Source organism: Aotus nancymaae, unplaced genomic scaffold (genome assembly GCF_030222135.1).
Source record: "Aotus nancymaae isolate 86718 unplaced genomic scaffold, 86718_ANA_hifiasm-v0.15.2.pri h1tg000072l, whole genome shotgun sequence".
NCBI classification, from domain to species: domain Eukaryota; kingdom Metazoa; phylum Chordata; class Mammalia; order Primates; family Aotidae; genus Aotus; species Aotus nancymaae.
This window is the reverse complement of record NW_026988487.1, coordinates 14,362,311-14,379,753: the sequence shown is the minus strand read 5'-3', so window position 1 is coordinate 14,379,753 and position 17,443 is coordinate 14,362,311. Positions and strand designations below refer to the sequence as shown.

Sequence of the window (17,443 nt, the reverse complement as noted above, 5' to 3'; positions counted from 1 at the left end):
CTGGTGGTTCACGCCTGTAATCCCAGCACTCTAGGAGGCTGATGTAGGCGGATCTCCTGAGCCCAGGAGTTTGAGAGCGGCCTAGGCAACATGGCGAAACCCCATCTCCACTAAAAATACAAAAATTAGCCAGCTGTTGCTGGGCGCAGTGGCTCACGCCTATAATCCCAGCACTTTGGGAGGCCGAGGCGGGTGGATCACGAGGTCAAGGGATCGAGACCATCCTGGTCAACATGGTGAAACCCCGTCTCTACTAAAAATACAAAAAATTAGCTGGGCATGGTGGCACGTGCCTGTAATCCCAGCTACTCAGGAGGCTGAGGCAGGAGAATTGCCTGAACCCAGGAGGCGGAGGTTGCCATGAGCCAAGATCGCGCCATTGCACTCCAGCCTGGGTAACAAGAGCGAAACTCCGTCTCAAAAAAAAGAAAAAATTAGCCAGCTGTGGTGGCACATACCTATAGTCCCAGCTATTTTGGAGGTTTGAGGTGGGAGGATCACCTGAGCCCGGGAGGTCAAGGCTGCACTGAACCGTGATCACGCCACTGCACTCCAGCCTGGGTGACAGAGTGAAATTTGTCTCAAAGAAAGGAAGGGAAAAAAAAGAGATCTGAAGAGGGGCCAGGAGCTAACTAGACAAGAAAGGAGGGAAGACCATGCAAAGCAGAGGGTAGAACATGTGCCAACATGCTGTGGCCACAGGAAACAGAGCACCTCCATAGGACCCAGAAAAGGTTGGGTCTCTTCCCACTTCCATCCTGGTTTAGTCTGCCCCTGCAGGAGGGGTATAACTGCCTCCCAGCACACAGACCAGACTGTCCAGGGTAGGGAAGAGGGAAGGGACTGTCCCCCAGAATGGGGATTCTAAAAAGCAGAGGCCCTGCTTTGAACAGCCTCTCCCCTACCCCAGAGGCAAAGAATCAAACAGTGTTAGGCCCTCACTGAAAATGCCTTGAGCATTGAAGAACAGGCCCACAAGAGCTGGGGATTCAGCTGCTCCCAAATCTCCTAGTAGAGCACCCCTGACCCAGAGGACCTTGCCAGGGCAGTGGTAGGCAAGGAGTCTCTCTGCCTCTCTAGGTCTGGCCTCCTTGGGCTCATGATAAACATAGGGACAGGGCCTGGGAACAGAAATTTAGGCTGAGGGGTAGTGTGAGCTCACCTGCCAGACAGCTCCAGCTGTCAGGACCCTTCTGCCCTATATAGAGAGATTCAACTAACATTGCCCACCATCACTGCACAACAAAAACACAAAAAGCAAAAACTAAAAACTTTCCACCAGGGATCTGGCCAGCAATTAAGCCCTGATGAATGGGATGAAGCCGTTCTTTCTCCTTCCCTTCCCTGCCCAGCTGAGATAATCAGCTTCTTGGGGATGGGAGTGAAGGGTGAACCTCAGGCTTAATGTGGTCCATGAGACAGTATGTGAAAAAAGGCCTACTAAGGAGAGAGGCCCGTGACCCTTCTTTCATGGATTCTAGCAGGGCAAGGGTTAAGAGGCAGGGCCAGGAAAAGTGCCCCACCCAGGGGAGGGACCGGTATGTTAAAAGGCAAGCAGCTTGAGGAAGAGGAAGGGACAGATCCTCCCTGCATCCAAAGGCCTCTTCAGTCTGCAGCTCCAGCTCCAGCTCCAGGTAAGTGCACCTTCTCTGGGTCTGTCCACCTATCTGCTTGTTGGTCTGAACAGAGGGAACCTTCTGCATCATTATGCCATCTCTGGCTGGTTTGACACCGGCCCTGGGTCTTCAAGAGATCTCAACAGACCCTAGCTCCAGTCCCCTTCCCATAACCCACCTGGGCTGTGCCTGATCACAGAATCAAGGAGACACTGGGCTGGGAAGGGAGCTGTAGAGCAGGGACTGTGGAGCTGTATGTGTTCAGTCCTGACCTGTCCTGTCCTCCCCCAGCCCACAGTGTTTTCCAAGCCATGCTTCCTGTGCCCTCGATGGGGCCCTGGCTGGGATATCATCATATACTGTAAGTTTGCGATGAGACACTACAGTATAGATGATGTACTAGTCCGGGCACCCCCAGCTCTGGGGACTGACAAGGAGGGCAGGAGAGATGCTGCAAGCCCAGGAAGCTCTCTGCTCAGCCTATCACAGCCTGCCGACTGCCAGGGCACTTGGGAATGGCAAGGAAACCGTTACCATTACTGAGTTTAGTAATGGTAACGGTTCTCTTGCTGTACCCAGAAAACGTGCGAGAAGAAAACTCAGGACCCTGGAGCAGACTACTGGGAGACTCCAGCTAAAACAAGGCAGGGGTGGGGGTGTGGGATGCGGGGTGGGTGGAGGGAATACATACATTTTCTCTTTCCTGTTGTAAAGAAATAAAGATAAGGCCAGGCACGGTGGCTCACGCCTGTAATCCCACCAGTTTCAGAGGCCAAGGCAAGAGGATTTCTGGAGTCCAGGAGTTTGAGACCAGCCTAGGAAACACAGTGAGACTCAGTCTCTAATATTAAAAAGTAAAAATAAAGAAATAAAAGGAATAAAGATGAGAACCAGAATGCTTGTCTCTTAACTTTATTAGTATCCAAGATGTGGGGAGAGGGATGGGGTGGGAGAGATCAAGAATTGGGGAGCAGGCCAGGCGCAGTGGCTCACGCCTGTAATCCCAGCACTTTGGGAGGCCGAGGCGGGTGGATCATGAGGTCAAGGGATCGAGACCATCCTGGTCAACATGGTGAAACCCCGTCTCTACTAAAAATACAAAAAATTAGCTGGGCATGGTGGCATGCGCCTGTAATCCCAGCTACTCAGGAGGCTGAGGCAGGAGAATTGCCTGAACCCAGGAGGCGGAGGTTGCGGTGAGCCGAGATCATGCCATTGCACTCCAGCCTGGGTAACAAGAGCAAAACTCCAACTCCAAAAAAAAAAAAAGAATTGGGGAGCAGATGGGAGGTGCTACCTCACTCAGGAGACTCGAGTCCATATGCAAGTTTAAGGTGAAAGAAGCAGGGGTGGAGAAAGATCTCCCTGTTCACAACAACGGCTCAGAGAGAAACTCTGGGCCCAAAGCCAGCTGGAGGCAGGGTGACATTGCTTCCACCAATAGGCCATCTTGTGTAGCTGTGGCCCCAGGCAGAGGAACCACCTGGGAACTGAGCTAAGGCAGGTTCCTTCTTCCAACAGGAAATACAGCTGGGCAGGGACTGTGCAGACTCAGTAGGGCCACTCCAGCTAGCAGCCAGTCAGTGTTCATGTCCCTCACTAGTTCCTGGAGGGTCCCCTGCAAAGGACCGATCTGGTCACTTCCTGCCAGCAGCTTGAGCTGGGATGCCCTGGGAGGGTCAGTAGAAGGTGGTCAGTTGAGGAGCTTCACAGAAAGGCGGATGTCAACATCACAGAGGAAGATGTTCATGAGGTCGCGGCTTGCCTCCTGTGCAATCTGGGAGATCATGTGGCCCTTCGGACCAATCAGGAGCCTCTGAGGGTATGTGAACGAGAAGGAAACCAGGAATGATGGCACATGCCTGTAGACCCAGCCACTCAGGGGGCTGAGGTAGGAGGATCCTTTGAGCTCAGGAGTTTGAGGCCAGCCTGGGTAACAGTGTGACCCCTCTTTTAAAAAAAAGAGAGGGTGGCTGGGCGCAGTGGCTCATGCCTGTAATCCCAGCACTTTTTTTTTTTTTTTTTTTTTTTAGAGACGGCGTTTCACTATGTTGGCCAGGATGGTCTCGATCTCTTGACCTCGTGATCTGCCCGCCTCGGCCTCCCAAAGTGCTGGGATTACAGGCATGAGCCACCGCGCCTGGCCAATCCCAGCACTTTGGGAGGCCGAGGCGGGCAGATCACTTAATGTCAGAAGTTAGAGACCAGCCTGGCCAACATGGTGAAACCCCATCTCTACTAAAAATACAAAATATTAGCTGGACATGGTGGCAGGTGCCTGTAACCTCAGCTACTCAGGAGGCTGAGGCAAGAGAATTGATTGAACCCAGGAGGCAGAGAGGTTGTAGTGAGCTGAGATCGCGCCACTGTACTCCAGCATGGGTGACAGAGTGAGACCCTGTCACAAAAAAAAATTTTTAAAAAGAGGCCGGGCATGATGGCTCACACCTGTAATCCCAGCACTTTGGGAGGCCAGGGCAGGCAGATCACAAGGTCAGGAGTTCAAGATCAGCATGGCCAACACAGTAAAACCCCATCTCTACTAAAAAATACAGAAAAATCACGAGGTCAAGAGATTGAGACCATCCTGGCCAGGCACGGTGGCGCGTGCCTGTAGTCCCAGCTATTCAGGGTGCTGAGGCAGGAGAACTGCTTGAACCCAGGAGGTGGAGGTTGCAGTGAGTTGAGATCACGCCACTGAACTCCAACTTGGGCAACAGAGTAAGACTTCATCTCAAAATAAATAAATTAACTAATTTAATTAAATTAAAAAAGAGAGGGTGGGTGCAGCGGCTCACGCTTGTAATCCCAGCACTTTTGGAGGCCAAGGTAGGTGGATTGCTTAAGCCCAGGAGTTTGAGACCAGCCTGGGCAACATGGTAAAACCCCTTCTCTACAAAAACTTTAAAAAAAAATTAGCCAGATGGTCAAGCGTGGAGGCTCACACCTGTAATCCCAGCACTTTGGGAGGCTGAGGCAGGTGGATCACGAGGTCAAGAGATTGAGACCATCCTGGTCAACATGGTGAAACTCCGTCTCTACTAAAAATACAAAAAATTAGCTGGGCATGGTGGCGCGTGCCTGTAATCCCAGCTACTCAGGAGGCTGAGGCAGGAGAATTGCCTGAACCCAGGAGGCAGAGGCTGCAGTGAGCCGAGATCACACCATTGCACTCCAGCCTGGGTAACAAGAGCGAAACTCCATCTCAAAAAATAAAAGAGTTCAAAACCAGCCTGGCCAACATGGTGAAAGCCTCTTTCTACTAAAAATTGGCCAGGCTTGGGAGGCCGAGGCGGGTGGGTCACGAGGTCGAGAGATCGAGACCATCCTGGTCAACATTGTGAAACCCCGTCTCTACTAATACAAAAAAATTAGCTGGGCATGGTGGCGCATGCCTGTAATCCCAGCTACTCAGGAGGCTGAGGCAGGAGAATTGCCTGAACCCAGGAGGCGGAGGTTGCGGTGAGCCAAGATCGCACCATTGCACTCCAGACTGGGTAACGAGAGCGAAACTCCGTCTCCAAAAAAAAAAAAAAAAATTGGCCAGGCATAGTGGTGGGCGCTTGTAATCCCAGCTTCTGGGGAGGCTAAGGCAGGAGAATCACTTGAGCCCAGGAGGCGGAGGTTGCAGTGAGCAGAGAGCATAGCACTGGACTCTAGCCTGGGTGACAGAACAAGACTTTGTCTTAAAAAAATAAAAAATAAAAAAATTAGCTGGTCCTGGGCTGGGCGCAGTGACTCATGCCAAAAATCTCAGCAGTTTGGGAGGCCGAGGTGGGCAGATCACCTGAGGTCAGGAGTTCAAGACCAGCCTGACCAACATGGTGTAACCTCATCTCTACTAAAAATACAAAATTAGCCAGGTGTGGTGGCGCATGCCTGTAATCCCAGCTACTGGGGAGGCTAAGGCAGGAGAATCATTTGAGCTCGAGAGGTGAAGGTTGTAGTGAGCTGAGATCACGCCATTGCACTCCAGCCTCAGCACTCCGTCTCAAAAAAAAAAAAAAAAAAATTAGCTGCTCCCAGCTCCTCAGGGGGCTGAGGTGGGAGGATGGCTTGATTCTGGGAAGTCAAGGCTGCAGTGAGCTGTGATCGCACCACTGCACTCCAGCCTAGGTGACAGAGCAAGACTCTGTCTCAAAAAAAAAAGAAAAGAGAAAGGAAAAAAAGAGAGAAGGACATGGTCCTGCTCTCAGGGCTCACAAGCTAGGGGAAGAACTCCTGTCTAACACAGCCTTGATCTCTCCTCTGAGCCTAGTCTCACTTACCATATAAGATTCTTTGGGCACCAAAAGCTTCTGTTGGATAACCAGCTCCCCGCTTGGTCCTTCCTCCCACACTACCGTCTTCTATACAGGAAGACAATGTGATTAGTGAGTTATACCCCTGGGTATAGGTGTGTGCCTGGTGGAGAGATCCCAGAACCCTTCACTCTGTACCTGCTGCACATTGTAAGGCACCTCCTGAGGCAGGTACTCTAGAAGCTTCTCTCGGATGATGTTGGCACAGATCTCTTCTGGTGTCTGGTTAGTAAGGACTTCACTGTGATACTCCCAGGGCCCTGGCTGGGCCTGTGCTAGGAGGTATTTCTGTGGGAACAGAGGGACTAGATGGGCATCTTAGTTCCAATGAGGACTTTTCTACTCACTGTTGCTTCCAGGAGGAAATCTGAGGTCTGTCTTCATATGGTAGAAACCAAGGACCAGGCTACAGCCAAAACTAACTGACCTTTAGTGTTTGCACATCTTCCTGGCTTAGGGCTGACAACATGAAGATCTCCTGGAAGTGGGGCCAGCCAATCCTCTGAGGGCTTCCCACAGATTGTGTGTTTGGATCCTTAACTGCTGGGCTGGGGCAATGGGTGCCAGGGTGTGAGTGGAAGGCCTGCCTCATCTTGAGCTTTTTGCCATTGACCACACCTTCAGTGAGGGCTGCAGTGAGCTCCAGGAGAACTGACTTCTGCTTCAGACAATCTACCTGGACATGGGGGACAGGCAAAGGGTGTGTATTCAGAGACAGGTGACTTGGAGGGAAGTAGACCTCCTCCTCAGGTGGGTAGTGCTCACCTTGTTCATGACCAGGATACTAGGGACCTGGGAGAACTTGGTCAAACACCTGAGCAACTGGGGGTTGAGCTGGTTCCGAGTCCACTTGTCTGAGACATCCACAAGAACCACAACTGGAAGACGGCAAGGCAGGAAGAAGGATGAGGAAATGATCACTCTTCCTCCCACCCTGACAAAAACTTCCAATGGTATGAGCTCTTGCTTTTGCCCCCCAAACTACTGGGAATGAAAGGCCATAACCCCTGTAAACTGGGCTTAAGATTCCCATCCTGAACCTAACCAAGATCAGCAGATTCCATGCTCTTCCATGGATCTTCCAACAAAGAGAGCTCCAGATGGTGCCTGAGGAACAGACAAACATCAGTCAAGAAGGGTCTTGTGACTTAGGCATTTCTGACAAGGGATGTGGGATGGTAAAGGAGTTTTCCAGCCCCTATGATGGAATTTCCCCACCCTCTTTCAGTACCTCCCCCCATCCAGCCTCTGATTCCACAGCCATTACCTCTTCTGTTTAACAGGACTGATAATGCCAGGTGTGTCAAGCAGAATCTAAAATCAGGAAAGTGAGATACCCAGACCCCAGGAGAAAAGATTATGACTGGGAAGTGACAGAGAGGTCACCCATGATGTCAGGAGCCTGCCTTCCCTCCCTTCTCAGCCAAGCTGTTACTGACTTTTTTTTTTTTTTTTTTTTTTTTAGATAGAGTCTCACTCTGCCACCAGGCTGAAGTGCAGTGGCACAATCTTGGCTCACTGCAACCTCCACCTCTTGGGTTCAAGTGATTCTCCTGCCTCAGCCTCCTGAGTAGCTGGAATTACAGGCACCAGCCATCAGTCCCAGCTACTTTTTGTATTTTTAGTTGGCCAGGCTGGTCTCAATCTCCTGACCTCGTGATCCACCTGCCTGGGCCTCCCAAAGGGCTGGGATTACAGGCGTGAGTCACTGTACCCGGCCAGGTTTTTTGTTTTTTTTTTTTTTGAGACAGTCTCACTCTGTGGTCCAGGCTGGAGTGCAGTGGTGCCATCTTGGCTCACTGCAACCTCTGCCTCCCGTGTTCAAGCAATTCTCCTGCCTCAACCTCCCAAGTGGCTGGGATTACAGGTGTGTGCCACCACACCTAGCTAATTTTTGTATTTTTTAAGTAGAAACAGGCTTTTGCCATGTTGGCCAGGCTGATCAAACCATTGACTTCATCTGCCTGCTTCGGCCTCTCAAAGTGCTGGGATTATAGACGTGAGTCACCGTGCCTGGGCTGACTTTAGGATTTTACCATTCTGCTTTGTTTTAATTCTAGATAGGATCTGGGACTAAAATGATGACTGTGAATATATGGAAGATTAGAAAGCAGTGAAGAGAAAATAAAATCTTTCTGACTAGATGCCAGAATAGGGGAAGGTAAACAGAACTGCGTCATGCCTAAAGGAAGAGGAAACCCCCTTTCCTCAGATAAATGAATGTAAGCATTCTTTTCTTCAAGGTTGATGGTAAGGGAGACCCTCTTAGCTTCACCCTCTGTCCTGTTTCAAGGACTCCCTTTGTAGGTACCCACCACCTGGGTCTCCTTCTCTGTGATGACCCCCAGAGCTTGGCAGCGAGTGGTATGCACCTTCTTGGAAACAGGGAACACCTGCCAGGAACAAAGGAATCTCAGTGAGGTCCCAGATCCCTCCAAGACCATCCTTGAAGGCATGGCAAGAAGTAAAAGATAAAAAGGGTAGGAGGGTCAAGGGTGTAGCATACCTTTCGGCCCAGTAGCTGGTTGGAGAGTGTTGACTTCCCTGCATTTGGGGCTCCCAGGAGGACCACTCGTAGGACCCGGGGATTCTCAGGCATATCAGGGTGATGGACCAAGAGGAGATCCTGCTCATCTATGTGCAAGTGGGAAGAGGTGTGAGACATAGTGGAATCTGGATTTTCCATCAAGTGCTTGTTCCTGCCCACCCACAAAGGGTGAGACTTTGTTTGGCCCTGCCCTTAATTTACATTAATTTATAAAGTAACTCTCTTTAAAATACATATATTTAAATATTTTTTCTTTTTTCTTTCCTCCCTCCCTCCTTCCCTCTAAAGTAACTCTCTGAGCCCTTCAGTTTTTTCATATGTAAAATCAAGTTGATATTAATGGTACCTATTTACCAGCTTTTTAAAATTTTTTTTATGTTTTTGGAGATGGAGTCTCGCAATGTCACCCAGGCTGGAGTGCAGTGGCACAATCTCTGTTCACTGCAACCTCTGCCTCCCAGATTCAAGCAATTCTCCTGCCTTAGCCTCCCGAGTAGCTGACATTACAGGTGCCCACCACCATGCCCGGCTAATTTTTTGTATTTTTTTTTAAGACAGGGTTTCACCATATTGGCCAGGATGGTCTTGAACTCCTGACCTCAGGTGATCCACCCGCCTTAACCTTCCAAAGTTCTGGGATTACAGGCATGAGCCACCACACCTAGTCATTTTTTGTATTTTTAGTAGAGACAGGGTTTCACTATCTTGGCCAGGCTGGTCTTGAACTCCTGACCTCATGATCTGCCCACCTCAGCCTCCCAAAGTGCTGGGATTACAGGCGTAAACCACCTCGCCCAGCCCACCAGCTTATCTTATAATTTTTTTTGATGACTATCAATTGTGTAAAACAACTCAGCACAATGCCTGGCACTTAATACTCAATTACTGTATGTAATTATAATGTGTAGCTGTGCCTGAGAAGTGTATGTGCATGAAAGTAAGCTGGATTACACAAAGCCAGATATTTCCTCTGCTCTCATTCTCTCACCCTACTAACGGTGCTATGAAGGCTCTGTAAGCTTTCCCAGTCTATTGTTTTTCTGCAAGAGGGACGGGAGGAAGGGCTAGGGGTCAAAAAGGGAGAGGGCTCAGTCTTTTTTTTTTTTTTTTTTTTTGAGACGGAGTTTCGCTCTTGTTGCCCAGGCTGGAGTGCAATAGCGCGATCTCCCAAAGTGCTGGGATTACAGGCGTGAGCCACCTCGCACGGCAGGGCCCAGTCTTTTTATATTATCTCCTTATGACACTATTTTGCAATGACCAGTTTGTGTCCAGTCTCCATACCGGACTCTGTTTAAAGTATAAAGTGTGCTATTTTCCAGGTGTAACTGTGTCATGACAAGTAGATGAGGTCCAACATGCATTATTGGATCAAATTTGCTTCCCATGTCAGAGTGCAGAGCCGTAGTTCCGCTTTGTCTGTGGCCCTTCATTCTTATGCTCTTCAGTGAGCGTCTCTGTTTGTGACCAGATCGGTTCCTTCTTCCACTCAAACTGTTATTTCTCTCCCGTGAGATGCTTCACTGCTCATCCCTGTCAAGGGCCTCAAAATCGTTTTCTATAAAATAGAATCAAAGACGATATCCCCAGACAGCTTTCAGTGCTAAAAACTTGACAGTTCCGCGCAAACCTATCAGGGCTCTTTACCTCTGTGCATGGACACGGCGGGGGCGCAAGGAGTCACCGAGCTGTCAGGCTGAGGGAATCCGAGGAGGTGGGCCAGGGCAGAGCCCTGGCCATGACTGCGAGAAGCCGAGGCCAGGCGGGGACCAGAGAAAGCGGAGCCCACGACGCAGGACACGCACCTCCGTTGACAGCCTAAGAGTGAGGGGAAAGGTATCACCCGCTCCCTTGCGACATGAGGGCCCACCTGCCAGACCCTTAACACCGCTTGAACAAGCCCAGCCCCGCGCCAGCTGGGAGCAGCCATTACAGCCGCAAGGCACTCCGGGAACCGACCAGGAGCGCTCTCACGATTGAACAGAGCTGCTGACGAACCAGCGAGTAGGAGAGAGGTAGGTCGGCCCAAACGGAGAGCAGAGACACATGGGATGTGGGCGGCGGGAAGCACGGCTCTGGAGACTGGCCGAGGCCAAGGAGTGGGGAAAATGTGTATTTAGAGGCTGTCCAAGCTTGACATTGTTTTGGACTGCTATACACAACGTATTTTTTTCTTCTGTCAAAGTTTTGTAAAAGGTCTTTCTGGGGGCCAGGCTCAGTGGCTCACGCTTGTAATCCCAGCACTTTGGGAGGCCGAGGCAGGCAGATCATGAGGTGAGGAGTTCGAGACCGGCTTGGGCAACATGGTGAAACCCCGTCTCTACTAAAAATACAAAAATTAGCCGAGAGTGGTGGCGGGCTCCTGTAGTCCTAGCTACTCATGAGGCTGAGACAGGAGAATCGCTTGAACCCGGGAGGCCGAGGTTGCAGTGAGCTGAGATCACCCATTGCACTCCAGCCTGGGTGACAGAGCAAGAGACAAAGTCTCAAAAAAAAAAAAAAAAAAAAAAACACAAACCTTTCTGGCCATGTCTCCTAAAAGACTACATTTCCCATGAGACCAAAAAGCAGAAATCGTCCTCCTATCGAGGGAGGAATGGTTGTGGGCATGGGAGCCAGCACTGTTCCGCCTGTCCCCATAAGTGTTTGTTGTTGTGGTGGTTTGTACCTTGTCCTTTCCATCCTTAGGCCTGAAGGATCCTCTCCCAGCCTTTGGTTTGCCCTAGCAGTCAGTGGTGGCCACGGACTGTCTGCACTTTTGCTTTATGCTAGACTCCTGGAAGGAGTGGTCCCTGGGTTCGTGTTTGGGATGAAGAGCAGGTCTGGATTTCCTTCCTGTAAACCTCGGCTACTGTCTTCTATCTGAGGTCATTCCTTCCTGAAGAAAAACCAGAGGGTTTGCAAAGGAGGAAGAAGCGGCTTAGCCACCTAGGATCTCCTAGACTGCTCCTAGACCACTTTAGCAGCTGGAGGAACTAGATTTACTTTGGTCTGTTTGAGGCCTTGAGCCCTCTTCATCCTTTGTAGCCTCTAAATCAAACACTTGAAACAGAGATAAACCTTGGTAGAGGGGAATTGAGGGAAGAAGGTTCTTAGAGTCAGTGCTCATTCTGTTGCTCAGGCTGGAGTGCAGTGGCATGATCATAGCTCACTGGAGCCTGAAACTCTTGGGTTCATGCGATCCTCTAGTTTCAGCCCTCTTGGGTAGCTAGGACTACAGGCACTTGCCAACATGCCTGACTTTGGAGGAAGGCGTATAAAGCATCTACTGGCAAGCTCTGTCTCATGCTGGGGATACATCAGTGAACAAAAAGAAATCTCTTATCCTGGGACTTTAGGGACCCCATCTCTAAAATAACACCAATAAAAATATGACACAATACAGTATAACAACTATTTATATAGCACTTACATTGTATTAGATATTATAAGTAATCCAGAGATGACTTAAAGTCATCTCTTATTCACTGCAAGAGAATCAGCATATTTTGGTATCCATGGGATGGGAGGGTAGAAATTATGGTATCTCAATTCCCTGGGAAGACATGACTGTATATTCTGGCTATTCTCAATTCCTCACCTCCTATTCTCTCTTTTTATTTTTTATTTATTTATTTGTTTTGAGACAGAGTCTTGCTCTGTTGCCCAGGCTGAAGTGCAATGGCACGGTCTCAGCTCACTGCAACCTCTGCCTCCCGGGTTCAAGGGATTCTCCTGTCTCAGCCTCCCGAGTACCTGGGATTACAGGTGCCTACCACCACGCCCAGCTAATTTTTGTATTTTAGTAGAGACAGGGTTTCACCATGTTGCCCAGGCTGAACTCCTGACCTCGTGATGCACCTGCCTCAGCATCCCAAAATGCTGGGATTATAGGTGTGAGCCACCGTGTCCAGCCTATTTTTATTTTTTTGAGACAGGGTCTTGCTCCGTCAACCAGACTGGAGTGCAGTGGTGTAATCATGGCTTACTGCAGCCTTGATCTCCCAGGCTCAAGCATTCCTCCCACTTCAGCCTCCCTAGTATCTGTGACTACACACCTGCCACCACCATACCCAGCTAATTTTTAAATATTTTGCAGAGACAGTGTCACTATGTTGCCCAGGCTGGTCACAAACTCCTGGCCTGGAGTGATCCTCCACTGCCTCGGCCTTCTCAAGTGCCGAGTTTACAGGCATGAGACGCCATGCTTGGCTTTTCCCCAGATATTTTTGATCTTCAGTTGGTTGAATTCTTGGATGCTGAACCCTTGGATATTGAGGGCCAATATTGAGCAGGAGAGGGCTGTGGGGTTAATAGAGGATTTTCTTTATTTTTCATTTATTTATTTATTTAAGATGGAGTTTTGCTTGTCACCCAGGCTGGAGGGCAATGGCTCAATCTCAGCTCACTGCAACCTCTCCCTCCCAGGTTCAAGTGATTCTCCTGCCTCAACCTCCCAAGTAGCTGAGCTTACAGGAGCCTGCCACCACGCCCAGCTAATTTTTGTATATTTAGTAGAGACAAGGTTTCACCATGTTGACCAGGCTGGTCTCGAACTCCTGACCTCAGGTGATCCACCCACCTTGGCCTCCCAAAGTGCTGGGATTACAGGTGTGAGCGCCCGCCCCAGCCTGGCCCAGGCTGGTCTTGAACTCCTGGGCTCAAGTGGTCTACCCGCCTTGCCCTCCCAAAGTGCTGAGATTACAGGCATGAACTATTGCCCCTCGCCTCGGAACTTTTTTTTTTTATTGTACTTTGGGTTCTGGGGTATATGTGCACATCCAGCCTCCTGCAGGATTGTTGTATAGGTATATACATGCCATGGTGGTTTGCTGTCTCCATCCCCCCACCTCCGTCCCCTACATCAGGCATTTCTCTCTCTTTATTTTTTTTAAAGAAAAAAAATTTTTAAATATGGAATGCTTCACAAATTTGCGTGTCATCCTTGCGCAGGGGCCATGCTAATCTTCTCTGTATCGTTCCAATTTTAGTATATGTGCTGCCAAAGCGAGCACTACATCAGGCATTTCTCTCGGTGTTATCCCTTCCCATCCTCCCTGCCCGCCCCCTGCTACATTTTTTTTTTTTTTTTTAATAGAGACAGGGTTTCACCATGTCATCCAGGCTGGTCTTGAACTCCTGATCTGAAGTGATCCGCCCACCTCGGCCTCCCAAAGTGCTGGGATTACAGGCATGAGCCACTGTGCCTGGCCTACATTTTTAAAAAATAAATGTTAATTTTTATAGAAAGAAAGAGCCTGTTCAAATTGGTCAGACGCTGCACACTAGAAGTTTCCAGAACCACTATGATGAAAAAAAGCAAAAACTGACAGACCAAAGAAAATAGGCAAACAGAACTGACAGACAGAACAACAAACAGAACAAAAATACCCCAGACTAAACTGCCTCTAAATCAAGATCCTAGTTGACCAAAGGATTCTAAAGAAACTCGTGTGGCTGAGGGTGGGGAGACCCCAATGCCTGAGCAAGTACCCAGAGTGGAAGGAAAAACAATTCAGAAATTCAAACCACAGTCCCTGCCCATTGGCCCCTCACACTGTCAAGAGTGAGGCAAAGGGCTTCACAGCTTTATGGGGCAGAGGGAAGAGTGATGACTATAGCTTAAATAATGGGAGGAGGGGGATTTTTATACTTCAACTGTTTGTTTTCTATTCCCTTATAGGGGAAGAGGAGAGAGTGGTAGCTTGAAGTTAAGGAGAAAACAGTGATTTTTTTTTTCTTCTTTAATGGAGAAAACATCTAGAAATGGCAGGCTGTCATGAAAAAATGCCAAATTTGGCCAGTTCCTAAAGAGGAGGTGGGGCCTGGTGTGGGTTGGTTATGAGAGGTACCAACCTTGGGTGTTTCAGCCTCTTGGAAGAAAACAACTCCAGATACAAAGATTTGAAGAGCGGCCAGAATGGGGAATCTTTAAATGGTACCAAAATTAGCTGCTGCCTGCTCCCTGCTGGTGAGGTCCTGGAGTGTGGAGAGTAGCATGGAAGGAATTGGGGTCAAAGGGAAAATAAATTGAGATGCTGATTAAAAAACAAAAACAACTCTAGGCCGAGTACAGTGGCTCATGCCTGTAATCCCAGCATTTTGGGAGGCTGAGGCAGGTGGATCACGAGGTCTGGAGTTCAAGACCAGCCTGGCCAAGATGGTGAAACCCCACCTCTATTAAAAATACAAAAATTGGGGCCGGGCGCGGTGGCTCAAGCCTGTAATCCCAGCACTTTGGGAGGCCGAGGCGGGTGGATCACGAGGTCGAGAGATCAAGACCATCCTGGTCAACATGGTGAAACCCCGTCTCTACTAAAATACAAAAAAAATTAGCTGGGCACCGTGGCGCGTGCCTGTAATCCCAGCTACTCAGGAGGCTGAGGCAGGAGAATTGCCTGAACCCAGGAGGCGGAGGTTGCGGTGAGCCGAGATCGCGCCATTGCACTCCAGCCTGGGTAACAAGAGCAAAACTCCGTCTCAAAAAAAAAAAAAAAAAAAAAAAAATACAAAAATTAGCTGGGCATGGTGGCAGGCGGGAGCGCCTGTAATCCCAGCTACTTGGGAGGCTGAGGCAGAGAATTGCTTGAACCCAGGAGGCAGAGTTTGCAGTGAGCTGAGATTGTGCCACTGCACTCCAGCCTGAGTGACAGAGCGAGACTCTGTCTCAAAAAACAAAAAACAAAAAAAAAGCAGAAAAACTCTATTCAAGGATCTGGCCCTGGGTCTGAAGAGTAGAAAACCAAAAGGTGTCCTTGATCGTGCTTTCTTGGGTTATCCCCCACTGAACCTCAGCTCAGTTCTGGTGGGGAATCAATGCTGCCTGGACTGGGGGTATGGGCTGGTGGCCCTGTCTTGACTCTTGGCTACCAGGGAAAAGGGGAAAGTGGCGCCCACTGCTGGAGTCTATATGACAACAACATATATTCCTATATTTGAACCATTGTGGGTCTTCTGAGCCATTTCCCTACTTGAATTTCTTTCTTTCTTTTTTTTTATTTGAGATGGAGTCTTGCTCTGTTGCTCAGGCTAGAGTGTCGTGCTGTGATCTCAGCTCACTGCAACCTCCACCTCCCAGGTTCAAGTGATTCTCCTGCCTCAGCCTCCTGAGTAGCTGGGATTACAGGCACCTGCCACTGAGCACTGCTGATTTTTGTATTTTTAGTAGAGATGGGGTTTCACCATCTTGGCCAGGCTAGTCTCGGACTCCTGACCTCGTGATCCACGTGGATCAAAAAGTGTTGGGATTATAAGCCTGAGCCACCGCACCCAGCCCCCTACCTGGATTTCTTATCAAGGGCAGAATACTGGATCTTTCCCCTGCCGATCATTAATTCATTATATACAATATAGTTATCCATAGCAACACCCCTACTCCCAAATCAGACCATGTGGTTTGGATGAGGCTTACTCTAGGCATGGAGCATGCAAAACTGAACCAACTCAATCAGCATATAACATTCTCCAGGCCATGATGATTGTTTTAGGGATGGGTACATAACCTAGTGAGAGATAAAAAGGTACAAGGAGAGGTCGGGCACGGTGGCTTACGCCTGTAATCCCAGCATTTGGGGAGGCTAAGGTGGTTGGATCACAAGATCACGAGATCGAGATCATCCTGGCCAACATGGTGAAACCCTGTCTCTACTAAAATACAAAAAAACCCAAAAAACAAAAAACTAGCCGGGCGTAGTGGCATGCACCTTTAGTCCCAGCTACTTGGGAGGCTGAGGCAGGGGAATCACTTGAACCTGGGAGGCAGAGGTTGCAGTGAGCCGAGATCACATCACTGCACTCCAGCCTGGTGACAGAACAAGACTCTGTTTAAAAAAAAAAAAAAAAAGGAAAGAAAAGAAAAAAGAAAAAGGTACAAGGAGAATTTTGCTTCTTCCCCACTGGAGCTGGATGTGAGAAGATATAATATCTGGAGCTGCTGCAGTCATGTTGATACCACAAGGGGAGAGCCAATCCAGAGAAAGATGTCATTTATTCACTCACTGAACAAAATCTATTGAGTACCTACTATGTGCCAGATACTGTTCTAGGTGCAGGAGATACAGTGGTGAACATATACAGGTCCTGTCCTCATAGAGCTTACAGTCTAAGGGTACATGCAGTAATAACATCAAACAAACAGGTTTTTTTTTTTTTTTTTTTTTGAGACAGTCTCGCTCTGTCACCAGGCTGGAGTGCAGTGGTGTGATCTTGGCTCACTGCAACCTCCGCCTCCTGGGTTCAAGTGATTCTCCTGCCTCAGCCTCCCAAGTAGCTGGGACTACAGGCGTGTGCCACCTCGCCCAGCTAATATTTATTTTTATTTTATTTTATTTTTATTTTTTTTGAGACGGAGTCTGGCTCTGTTGCCAGGCTGGAGTACAGTGGCCTCATCTCGGCTCAATGCAATCTCCGCCTCCCGGGTTTAAGCAATTCCCCGGCCTCCGCCTCCCAAGTAGCTGGGACTACAGGTGCTCACCACCGTACTTGGCTAATTTTTTGTATTTTAGTAGAGACGGGGTTTTACCATGTTGGCCAGGATGGTCTCGATCTTCTGACATCCTGATCCACCCACCTCAGCCTCCCAAAGTGCTGGGATTACAGGCATGAGTCATTGCCCCTGGCCAATTTTTGTATTTTTAATAGAGATGGGGTTTCACCATATTGGCCAGATTGGTCTTGAACTCCTGACCCTGTGATACACCCACCTCGGCCTCCCAAAGTGCTGGGATTACAGGCATGAGCCACTTCACCTGGTGCCCAGCTTATTTATTTATTTATTTATTGAGACGGGGTCTTGCTCTTTCACCAGACTGGAGTGCAGTGGCACGATCTCAGCTCACTGCAACCTCCATCTCCCAGGTTCATGTAATTCCCCTGCCTTAGTCTCCTGAGTAGCTGGGACTACAGGTGCGTGCCACCACATCCAGCTAATTTTTTTTTTTTTTTTTTTTGTATTTTAGTAGAGATAGGGTTTCACCTTGGCCAGGATGGTTTCAATCTCCTGA

General features: G+C 49.1%; 1 protein-coding gene, 1 long non-coding RNA gene and 1 other non-coding gene across 3 annotated transcripts; 1 reads left to right on the top strand and 2 right to left on the bottom strand.

Moving 5' to 3' along the window:
• The first annotated feature begins 1,578 nt into the window (after window positions 1-1,578).
• Window positions 1,579-2,512, top strand: LOC135270979 (uncharacterized). Its single transcript, XR_010339134.1, has 2 exons — window positions 1,579-1,634; window positions 1,908-2,512. It is a non-coding gene; the product is annotated as an uncharacterized LOC135270979 (long non-coding RNA).
• On the bottom strand, window positions 2,513-10,412 carry ERAL1 (Era like 12S mitochondrial rRNA chaperone 1). The gene is made up of 10 exons (XM_012449336.3): window positions 10,110-10,412; window positions 8,424-8,551; window positions 8,233-8,310; window positions 7,185-7,231; window positions 6,963-7,024; window positions 6,683-6,795; window positions 6,345-6,593; window positions 6,056-6,205; window positions 5,885-5,965; window positions 2,513-3,432 (listed from the first exon to the last, which is right to left on the bottom strand). The coding sequence occupies exons 1-10, from the start codon at window positions 10,390-10,392 to the stop codon at window positions 3,310-3,312; spliced, it is 1,314 nt and encodes a 437-aa protein (XP_012304759.2). The 5' UTR covers window positions 10,393-10,412; the 3' UTR covers window positions 2,513-3,309.
• A 2,937-nt stretch (window positions 10,413-13,349) lies between these two features.
• LOC135271009 (U6 spliceosomal RNA) lies at window positions 13,350-13,456 on the bottom strand. The gene has a single exon (XR_010339162.1). It is a non-coding gene; the product is annotated as a U6 spliceosomal RNA (small nuclear RNA).
• Between the last annotated feature and the right edge of the window lie 3,987 nt (window positions 13,457-17,443).